This window comes from Suncus etruscus, chromosome 7 (assembly GCF_024139225.1).
Source record: "Suncus etruscus isolate mSunEtr1 chromosome 7, mSunEtr1.pri.cur, whole genome shotgun sequence".
Taxonomy (NCBI): domain Eukaryota; kingdom Metazoa; phylum Chordata; class Mammalia; order Eulipotyphla; family Soricidae; genus Suncus; species Suncus etruscus.
Genome location: NC_064854.1, coordinates 64,750,804 through 64,762,761, shown reverse-complemented (window position 1 = coordinate 64,762,761; position 11,958 = coordinate 64,750,804). Strand labels below are relative to the sequence as shown.

General features: G+C 41.0%; 1 protein-coding gene across 1 annotated transcript; it reads right to left on the bottom strand.

Moving 5' to 3' along the window:
* Window positions 1–11,186: 11,186 nt before the first annotated feature.
* LOC126013788 (60S ribosomal protein L32-like) lies at window positions 11,187–11,687 on the bottom strand. The gene has a single exon (XM_049776993.1). It carries the CDS (start codon window positions 11,666–11,668, stop codon window positions 11,264–11,266), a length of 405 nt encoding a protein of 134 aa, XP_049632950.1. The 5' UTR covers window positions 11,669–11,687; the 3' UTR covers window positions 11,187–11,263.
* Window positions 11,688–11,958: the final 271 nt, after the last annotated feature.

The window sequence follows — 11,958 nt, the reverse complement described above, 5'->3', positions numbered from 1 at the left end:
TATATTTTGTCTAGTCAGAAGCATTTGGAATAACAGAACTAGCACAAGGTGTACTAGTGTAATAAGAGAATTAGGCAAAAGGAGAGGCAGAAAGCAGCAAATCATAAGCACAGCAATTCAAATACCATACAGGATATTACCCTGATTTACCGCACAAGTTACAAAGTTACTTTTATTCATTTAAAGTATTTTGCTCTAAGAAAAAATATTCACGCCATTGAACAGTCATCCTAATTGGGACAAGAGCTATGAAATAGTTTACTGTCATACTTCTGGTACCTTCAGAAGAATGAAAAAAGTACCGAAATGTTTAATGATGGCTATTAAAGCCACAGCAATTTTTGTATTTAAAAGGGGAATCAGGATAATACTGATAATGTTTCTGATTTTTTAAAATCATTCACACTGATTGCTATCAGACCCCAATGTGCTCTGTGATAATAGACTGTAACAGTAGGCATCATAGGAAACAAAAAATTAGAGAAAATAAAAATTTCCTGTGGAAGCAGAAATTTCTTAAAAGAATAAGTAGTTATTTTATCTTACCTGACAGCAGCCCGTTTAACCTCGGTTATGTCCTTTATAAAAGTAGCTTATCCTCTGAAGAACTCAGAGGCTTGTGACACAGCCTAAGAGAGACTGGAGTCCTGGAAAACTATCCAGCCCAAAAGAATACACAGGAAAAAGCTTTTCCCACTTTCTTTCCTAGGACTAGCCAATAGGCTGAAGTCATGCAGGAAACAGAGAGGGGAAAGCAACTTCTTCTCTCTGAAATCCTGATCAGAAATAGTAGGCTGTTGTATATCTCTCCCGCCCAGACTTTTGTTTTAAAGTTTTTTCAACTGTTGCTAGGTGTTGTTGGGTTCTGAGATTAGGTTTCTAGTCTTCGGCTCCCTTCACAGCACTGACAGAGCAATGACTTTGTTGAGGAGCTGAGCTCGCGAGTGCTATATTTAACCAGTGTTCTCAGCAAGTCAAGCCTGTCAACAGCTGAGAAGTTAGGAGTCCGCTTTACTCGGTTCCTGGGCAGCTGGATTATCAGTGGATACAGCTCTGCTCGCCCAATAAACAAAAAAAAAAACTGCAGAGAGACCTGCAGTCCCCTTTAAGAATTTCTGCACATTACAGATAAAAGTATTATTTGAAGCTCTAACTGCAGATTGTGCTTTGGGTCATAGATTTTTAAATCTGAAAGAAAAAACCACAGCAGCATTTGTCTTGGGCAGAGCATTTTACTAATGCAATATTATCCTCATTTAGACTTCTCAGAAAAAAAATTCTGAAAGTTTTCTGAAAATTCTGAAATTGTTCTGGAAAAGTATAGAGGCTTTTAAAGGTGCATCAAACTGTGAGGGAAATTCTCAGCAACAGAACACTTCCAGTTCTGGGGCTTTGTTTGTGTTTTTTTTTTCCTTATTGTGTTACAGTCATAGGCTGATAACCTACTAGGCTGGTCCTGCTTATTATTATACCTAAATGTTCTTAAGATACATTTATAGACATTTATAAATAGATGGATTTGAAATTATATGTTTGAAAGGAATCAAATGAAGAAGGAAAATCTCAGCACTTTCAAGCAAGTTATTTTGTTCAAAGAATAGAGACTGGTCAGAAAAATCAGGCAGAGAACTTGAAGTATCTCTCATTGCAGACAGCATTACCTCATCATTAACCCTCCACACTCCAAACCAGACAAGAGTCATTTTCACCCTGAGCTTCAATATGAAGGATATCTCATATTTTATTTGCTTTACTTAATCACATAAAATAGTATATGTCATAAAATAGGCTCTTTAGAGATTAAGATGGGGTGAGGAATTGTGTAACTAACTCATTGTTGTCCTCTTAATACATATGTGAAATTAAAAATAAGTGAAACATGCTTAAAGAAAAACTACAAAAATAAAAAAGTAAGTAATATGCATACACATAGAAAGATATACACACAAACACACACATGTATCATTTCTGGTTAGTCATGTCTGGTTCTGACAAAAATCCAATCAATGCTATTTTGAAAACTGAGCCCACAAGGAGATCAACGGAGCTTAAAGAACACTCCTCCCCACTGTTAGAGGTAGTATTCAGTGGGCCTTGTGGTGCTAGGGATAAAATTGAACTTAAGGCTCTCAAATGCAAAATATAGGCTTCTGTTTGTTTTGAAATATGTCCTTGGCCCAGAAAAAAGAATAATTGTCATATTAACTGACATGCAGGCAGAAGAGATAGTACATCAGATAAGGTACTTCCTTGCATTCTACTGATTCATGTTCAATCCTGAGCTTTGCTAAAAGTGTTCCTTGATTTTATAGTCAAGAGTAAACCCTGAGTATCACCAGGAAGGACCCAAAGCAAAGAAAAGAAATAAACAAACTAACTTCTAAAACTCTAATGAGTCTTTGAAAAACAATATACTCATGGTCCCTTAAAAAATGAATTCTGGGGGCCGGGAAGGTGGCGCTAGAGGTAAGGTGCCTGCCTTGCAAGCGCTAGCGTAGGATGGACCACGGTTCGATCCCCCAGCGTCCCATATGGTCCCCCCAAGCCAGGGGCGATTTCTGAGCACATAGCCAGGAGTAACCCCTGAGCATTACAGGGTGTGGCCCAAAAACCAAAAAAAAAAAAAAAAAAAAGAATTCTGGTAGAAAGTACAATGGTGTAGCTAGGCTATAAAATGGTTCACCATCACCAGAAAAAGGAGAGTATGGGAGATCATTATTTGAACAACCTTCTCTTCTGTACCATCATATGCATATATATGCAATAGATCTATGTTAAAGACATTTAAGCTAAAATGAGTGGTAGAACCTCACTTGTGGCCAACCCAGGTTGGATCCTCTGGCATCCCATATAGTCCCTCGTACCCCACTAGGAGTAATTCTTGAGCACAGAGCCAGGAGTTAGTTCTGAGTACCACTAAGTGGCCCCAGAAAAAGAAGACTGTAGGAATGTAACATTTCACTTCTCCTAAGTGTTCTTTGGGGGGGGGGGAGGGAGGGACTACCCAGCAGCATTCAGGGGGATTCCTGGTTCTGTGTGCACTCAGAAATTACTCCTGGAATTTGGCAGCCTTAGGGGACCATGTGGAATGCTGAGAATAGAACCTGGGTGGACCCTGTGCAAGGCAAACATCTTATCTGCTGTGCTTTCACTCCAGCCCCCTGAATAAAATAATAATAATAATAATAATAATAATAATAATAATAATAATAATAATAATAATAATAATAATAATAAAAAATAGGGGAGTCAATGCCAGCATGGGGTTAGGCAGGCCTCCGCCATGCCAAAGGCCTTCTTAACCAGGTCTAAGGTGGGGTGTGGGTTTGGGTGACCCCAGCACGTCTCTACTGCCTTGCTCTGGATCTCCAGGGCTTTCCCTGGGCCACATGCCTGGGCAAGCCAGCGAGGTGGGTCCCATGGAGGGACTTGAAGGTTACCCTAGGCTTTTCCACATTCCCCACCCGGCTCCTTAGGGAGGGTCTGGGTGGGGGCTTTGAACTTCCAGCCTCCCAGCTCTTGAAGCACCTCTTTCCTTCCTGGGAGCCGGGAGTCAATGCCAGCATGGGGTTCGGCAGGCCTCCGCCATGGGTTCTGAGAGTTGCTCGGTTGCACTAAAGCAGTCACTGGTAAATTTCTTACCAGTCTATATGTTCAAAACCGTGCAGGGGCTAGTTCCCCCATGCGCACAATATACTTTAATAGTATAAAATAATTATAAAAATAATAATTCTTGAATTATGTTTTTGTGTATGCAGAATGTCCATTTTGTACTCTGCCCTTTCTCACGCCCCTACAAAAGCTCATTTTTCTCTTTAACTCTCTCACCCCCTACCATCATTACTCCACATTTGCCCTTTTTAACTTTAGTACTGCAGAGTCCTAGTCACAGCTCAAAGTGGTGCACTGGAGTTAAACCCCCCCCCCACCAACTATTTCAAAAGGCATAAAATGGACACGTATGTTTTCAACATTTTGTGTGTATTTTCTTTGACAGCTATAGCTCTTGCTGAATATTTTCTTATACAGAGACGATTTACCCATTTTTTATCTTCTCTTTGTGAACTTTTCAATAGGAAATTTGTTAAGAGTCCCTCAGTTTAATGCTTATGTTTGAACCAAGTCACGGGTATTGTTGGACGTGTTCTTACTCCCCTATATGCACCGATAATGCCATGTGGCTTTATTTCTTGTTTGCATAGGCACATTAAAACGGGAAGTACTATACATACAAATAAGTTCTTATCTAATAGAGATAGGAGCACACAAATCTTGTAGTGCAATGGGACCTTACACCCTGAACATTGACTTAATGACCTGGCACAGGCCTCAGAGGAATGGACATTCTCCATTCACCCCTGATCTAGGGAAGCCATCTATGAAACATCCAAGGTTGTCTATAACATCACCTGAAAGCAATCCTCTACCAGGGAAGACCCTACCGCTGCTCTGACATCTATCTACTCAAAAAAGACTTCCCTTAATACTGAGAAGACTTAACATCAACAATGACCAGCTTATTGGACAGGGCTTTCTGCATTGCCCTTTAATTGTGAGGTGAAACTAGAGGATGCTCCACACCAGCCTGACTTTAATGTAGGATATGCAGATTCCAGGATCTTTAATACAGAAACCTGATGCCAACAATAGAGACTGCGTGAAAAATAAAATTGTATTGACACTACAGATAATGACTTGGATTGAACAAACTAGTTTGCCTGGAACCTAGAGTTGGTCTTATGCCAGGAAACTTCAGGGGTAGGGTCTCCTTGTATTTAGGCCAAGGCCTTTCCTTTCCATGTCCCCCATATTTTGGTGGGCCTATGCAAATAATATTTGCCACTCTAACACCATTTACTGTGCTCCTTTGACTCTAAAACTTAAAAATAAAAAAAAAACATCTAAATTTTGATGTTAACTCAAACTAATATGCATGTGCATGAAAATGTAAAAAAAAATACTATGCCTTCAATGTTTAAGGAGTCACAAAAACTTCATGGCTTTAGATTGCTTTGTGTACTGCTAAGAAATGTTATAATGTACTACGATCTGGAGACTTGTGGACAAAGTAATTGTACATGGGTTCTGTTTTATCTTTCTTAATGTTCTTTGACTGTAAGTTCAAAATTTAGGCTTCAGCAAGATTTCTTCTGAGAACTCTGTATATGGGTGATTGTTCTTCCCCTGTAACTTTACCTTATCCTCTTTCTTTGCATCATTGTTATCATAATTAAAAATAAAAAATTTAGAAAAAACAAAATAAAAGAGAAGCATATAAAAAATTTTAAATAACTGAAAGAAAATTATATAGAGATAATAATTATTTCTTCACTGATTATGCTGATATAGTTATTCAATAGAATTGTTTATTTCTTTTAAATAAAAAGCCAGTGCCCCCACAACTATTTTCTTTAATCCTTAAATTTACTGTCCATTATTGATAATATTTAATTTTAAAACAATATGGATATAGAAAACAGTACAGTTTTAATATAATTAAATACTTATAACCTTTGAAGAATAGTATTTAATTGTATTAGGCAAATGTACTTCTTTGACTCATATTCTACAAATAAATTTATCCAATTATAGTTTGATACCTTCCCTTTCATGAAAGATTATTCAGACAAATGCTTTTCCTAGATAATCCACAGAAGTAGTGTCATTAAAAACTATTAGAAATTTATATTTTGCTCTCCTCTTCTTTCTCCCCTCTCCTCTCCTCCCTCCTTTCCCCTCTCTCATCCTCTCCCCTCTCCCCTGTCTCCTCTCCTCTCTCCCCTCTCTCCTCTTCTCTCTCCCCTCTCCTCTCCTCCCTCCTTTCCCCTCTCCCATCCTCTCTCCCCTCTCCCCTCTCTCCTCTCCTCTCTCCTCTTCTCTCTCCCCTCTCCTCTCCTCCCTCCTTTCCCCTCTCTCATCCTCTCCCCTCTCCCGTCTCCTTTCCTCTCTCCCCTCTCTTCTCTTCTCTCCTCTTCTCTCTCCCTTCTCCTCTCCCCACTCCCATCCTGTCCCTCTCCCCTTTTCTCTCCTCTCTCTCCTCTCCCCTCCCCTCTCCCCTCTCTCCTCTCCCCTCTCCTTTCTCCCATCCTCTCACCTCCCCTCTCCTCTCCCCTTCTTCCATTCTCTCTCCTCTCTCCTCTCCCCTCTCTCCTCTCCCCTCTTTCCTCTCTCCTCTCCCCTCCCCTCTCCCCTCTCCTCCTCTCCTCTCCTTTTCCCATCCTCTCACCTCCCCTCTCTCTCCCCTTCTTCCATTCTCTCTCCTCTCTCCTCTCCCCTCTCTCCTCTCCCCTCTTTCCTCTCTCCTCTCCCCTCTTTCCTCTCTCCTCTCCCCTCTCCCCTCCCCTCTCCCCCCTCTCCCCCCTCTCCCATCCTCTCTCCTTTCCCCTTCTCTCCCCTTCCCTCATCCTCCTCTCCTCTCCCCTTCTCTCCCCTTCCCCCTCCTCTCTCCTCTCTCCTCTCCCCTCCCCCTTCTCCATCCTCTTTCTTTCTTCCATCCTCTCCCCTCTCACCTCTCTTCTCTCTCCTCTCCCCTCTCTCCTCTCTCCTCTCCCCTCTCTCCTCCCCTCTCCTCTCCTCCCTCCTTTCCTCTCCTCTCCTCTCCCCTCCCCTCTCTCTCCTCTCCTTTCTCCCCTCTCCCATCCTCTCCCCCTCTCCCCTCTCCTCTTCTCCTCTCTCCTTCCCCCAAAATAAAAAAAAGAGAATGAAAAAAAAACGAAAAAAAAAAGAAATTTATATTTTGTATACAATCAAAAAGGAACTTGTTTCTCAACCTATATTGTTAATGAAAGACTATTCTGCTGCATTCTATTCTCAGTTCAAAGTATGAACATTCTGATAACTTCTGATAAATTGACTGAAGCCTAATTTCCCATCTTCAAGAATGACTCATAAAATATCAAATATAAAATAATATGGATTAATGCTATGCATTAATAGCACTAATGATTATGAATTAATGGGAGAATGCAAGTGAATTAACAAGTAATGTACATTATCTCTCTAGCCATTTTGAAATCAAATGTTAGCACACTGTTCATGTTTAAATTTTTTTATTTTGTTTTTGGGCCACACCCAGCTGTGCTGAAGGGTTATGGCTGGCTCTGGGCTCAGAACTCGCTCTTGGCAGGCTCCGGTGACTATATGGGATGCCAAGGATCAAACCTGGATCCATATCAGCTCAGCAGCATGCAAGCCAAGCACCTTACTGCTGTACTATCACTGCAGTCCTCATGTTTATGATTTTTAAGCAAAATGTTCAATTTTTGAAGTAAAAACATCAACAATTAATGACTTTTTTTGGGGGGCCACACCCAGCAGTGCTCAGGGGTTACTCCTGGCTATCTGCTCAGAAATAGCTCCTGGCAGGCACGGGGGACCATATAGGACGCTGGGATTTGAATCAACCACCTTAGGTCATGGATCGGCTGCTTGCAAAGCAAATGCAGCTGTGATATATCTCCGCCCCATGACGGTTAATATAATAGTGAATATTAAATGAAATTAGGGGGGGCCGGGCAGTGGCGCTAGAGGTAAGGTGCCTGCCTTGCCTGCGCTAGCCTAGGACGGACCGTGGTTCGATCCCCCGGCGTCCCATATGGTCCCCCAAGCCAGGAGTGACTTCTGAGCGCATAGCCAGGAGTAACCCCTGAGCGTCACCGGGTGTGGCCCAAAAACCAAAAAAAAAATAATAATAAATAAAGTTTAAAAATAAATAAATAAATAAATGAAATTAGGGAGGAGCTAGGGGAAATTCCCCACAAATATGCCCTGTTTTTTTTTTGTTTGTTTGTTTGTTTAATGCCTATGTCTGAGATGTGAATATAAGTAGAGGTTGCAAATAATGTTTTCTATTTGTTTCCTACTGAATACCAAATAGCTATAGTGAGTGTTCAATAAATAGGAGTTATTGAATGACCAAATAAAAATGAAAATTATAGGAAAAGCAAAGGAACTATAGTACTCATGAAAAGCTTCTAGGGAGCCAGTATAATAATACAGCAGGTAGGGTGCTTGCCTTGCATATGGCTAGCCTGAATATGATCCTCAGTATGCTATGTGCTCCTCCAAGCACCTACAGGAATAAATCCTAGGCGCCAACCCAGTAATATCCCCCTTAGCATTGAGGGGTATGGCTACCCCCCAAAAAAAGTAAAAAAGAAAAAGTTTGTAGGTTCTTTATATAGAGATGGGTGATGGTGGGTACATACATATGCAATTATATAGGGGTTGGGGACCGGAACTATAGCTTTTCAGTAGGGCATTTGCCTTGCATGTGGCTGACCCAGGACGGGCCTAGATTTGTTCCCAGCATCCCATATGGTCCCCCAATCCAGGAGCCATGTCTGAAAGCATAGCCAGGAGTAACCCATGAATGCCACTGACTGTGGCCCAACCCCCCCCCCAACCAAGAAAAGAAAATGTAGGAGTTAAGAGGTGTGCCTTGGGCCGGAGAGATAGCATGGAGGTAAGGCATTTGCCTTGCATTCAGAAGGACTGTGGTTCGAATCCCAGCATCCTTTATGGTCCCCCGAGCCTGCCAGGAGCGATTTCTGAGCGTAGAGCCAGGAGTAACCCCTGAGCGCTGCCGGGTGTGACCCCCCCAAAAAGGAGGTGTGCCTTGCAAACGGCCCATTCAATTCTGATTTCTAGCATTGTATATGGTCTCCTGAGTACCACCAAACGTGATCCCTGAGCAGAAAGTCAGAAAGAAATCCTGAGCAGCATTGCATGTGGCTAAAACAAAATAAAACCAAACAAAAAAAGATTTAAAAAAATTTTTATACACTTGTCATCGTGATTGGGCTTCAGCTTTAGAAGATCGGACATTGGCCATTCACTCCTAAACCTTGGATCTTATCTATAAAACCAGCATGGTTTTTTTACACCAGCACCAGGAATAGGACTTCTACCAGAGAAGGTCTTAATGCTGCCCTCGCATCAACTTGCTCCAGAGTAGGTTTATATGATGCCCTTCATTGAGTACCAGAGACAAAAAATTATTAGACTTAAAAGAAGATAATACTTTTAAAGGAATATAAACTATTTTAAGAAAGAATATGCACAGTTCTGTATTCTCTTTAAGACAAATACATGATGCCTTGCAATAAATTATTAGCTCTCTACTTTAGAGATTCTAAAACTGCGTTCTGAGAGTATAATTTTGGTCTATGATTTGATAAGCAATTTTAAAATGTTTTGAGCTATGTACTTAGAACCAAAATTTCTCACAGATGTACCCAAACTAAAACAAAACAAAGTAATGTGAAAGGAAGAACAAAATCATTAGTCCTTAGGTAATTATTTGGTATCAAAATAATACTATGTTGCACTTGCCTTAATTAGATTTTACCAATTTAAAAATACCTGTATTTTTTATTAATTTCAATCTCTGTTTTGATTTTATAAAACCTCCCCAAGCACTATTGATTTTACAAACTTTAAGAAATAGTGCTAATACTTGTAATATGTATAATTATTCAATATTACAACAGCTTTTCCATTACAAATATAATAAACATGGTTCACATTTACTCTTATTTATAAAATAATTGAAAATACTATTTCCTAATAAGTTCAGATAAAAAGACAAAAGTACAAGTTTTCTTGCTTTTTGTTTGGTTGGTAAATTGGTTTGGAGCCACATCTGACTATTCTATAACTTACTCCTGGCTCTGAACTCACCCCTGATGGGACTAAGGGGACCATATGGAGTCCTGGGGATTGAACCCAGCTATAAAAGGTAAGAAACCTACCAGCTGTACTGTCTATCCAACCCTGAACAAAAGTTTTAAAAAGTTATGAGAGAACTGGTGAAATAACAAAAAAGCCGGAGCATGTGCCACACATACTTGAGACCCCAAGTTTGATACCAGCATCATATGGCCCCTCCCAACATCATTGGACCTGAGAAGCACAGCCAGGCTGAACCATATCAGGACTGTACAGTCAAGCTAATTAGCACAAGGACTAGCCTGCAAGCCCACCTAACACTGGTTGGTGAAACTCCCTGGCAAAATTATGCTAACAAAATTTCTACAGCTACATGAGCAAAATAAAAATTTAAGTGCAATATTAGACTTTGAAATTTTCATTTTCCCTGTTTATGTACAAAAAGTGGGTTGATAGATTCAGGGATATAGCTCCAAGAGAAGCCTCAAGTTCCATCCTTGTTAACTATTGGTGCCCTGATCACCACTAATTGTAACTTTAGTTTTATTTAAAAAAAAAAAGAGAGAGAAGGTGGCAATAAAATTTAATAACGGGGCCTGGGGAAATAGCATAAAAGCTTGGAGTGCCTGCTTTTTATGTCTATTTGTAATGTGTATAATTTTCTTGGGTTTTTTTGTTTGTTTATTTTGGTTTGGTTTGGTTTGGGTTTTTTTGGCCACACCCGTTTGATGCTCAGGGGTTACTCCTGGCTAAGCACTCAGAAATTTCCCCTGGCTTGGGGGGACCATATGGGACTCGGGGGATCAAACCACAGTCCTTCCTTGGCTAGTGCTTGCAAAGCAGACACCTTACCTCTAGCACCACCTCACCGGCCCCTAATGTGTATAATTTTAAATCCCTGTTGCCCCGCATGCCCTTAGTGTGACCCTAACAGTTCTGTTATTTGAGTATGACAGATAGCTTGTCTGCACTCTCCAGCCACAAGCAATTTCCAGTTACACCATATTCAAGTGTGTTAGCACTACAGTTTGATGTGTACCTCAGTGTTCATCACAGCTAAAAAAAAACTGTGTGAGCATAAAACTGGGAATTGAGGCTAGGCAAGGAGGGAAAGGAACTGTGAGATAACAATGAAGGGATCTGTGAAGTAGCTCTCCAACTGTAAAACAATGACTCTATTACTATTGTAAACTGACACCTTTTTTAAAAACTAAATTAATCACCTCAAAATAAAATTAAAATATGCAAATATTACTGTAAGGAATGTGTGCAACCCTTGGTCATTGTGACAAAAAAATATCAGCAAACTAAAGGTGGAGGAGAAATTTTTTAAGTGAGATAATTTATATTTAAAAGAAACTTAGTCCCAAAAGTAATTGCAGGATCATAATATGTGAATACTGATAGATCACAAGTATCTTTGTTTTAGTAGGTTAAGAAAACATTTTCCTGAATGTATTTCCTGCTTTTTCTCTACTCTAGAGTCACCCCCACACTTTCTCAATACCTAATTCTTAATTGTAATTTTTTTTTTTTTGCAGATGGCAGTTTACGGTTTTATTAGCACAATAACACGTGCCCAAAGACTGTCTACTCAGTTTTCTTTGCTGCGCAGCCTGGCATTGGGATTGGTGACTCTGATGGCCAGCTGGGCCGCTCTTTCCACAATTGCTTTACGGTTCTTGGAGGAGACATTGTGGGCGATCTCAGCACTGTAAGATTTGTTGCACATAAGAAGCACCTCAAGCTCCTTGACGTTGTGTACAAGGAACTTCCGTAAGCCACTAGGGAGCATGTGCTTCGTCTTCTTGTTGCTCCCGTAATCAATGTTGGGCATCAAGATCTGGCCCTTGAATCTTCGGCGTACCCTGTTGTCGATACCTCTGGGCTCCTGCCAGTTTCGCTTAATCTTGACATAGCGGTCAGACTGGTGCCTGATGAACTTCTTGGTCCTCTTCTTGATGATCTTAGGCTTCACAAGAGGTCTGAGGGCCGCCATGACTAGTAAGGAGATGGCAGCCACCTCTGTAGGCAGCGCAGGGGAAGAGCCTTAATTGTAATTCTTAAGTCACTTTTATCAAATTTCAAAAGAATAGGAAGGACATTTACTTTACAAGAATAGACGGGGGCCGGGCGGTGGCGCTGGAGGTAAGGTGCCTGCCTTGCCTGCGCTAGCCTAGGATGGACCGCGGTTCGATCCCCCGGCGTCCCATATGGTCCCCCAAGAAGCCAGGAGCAACTTCTGAGCGCATAGCCAGGAGTAACCCCTGAGTGTCACAGGGTGTGGCC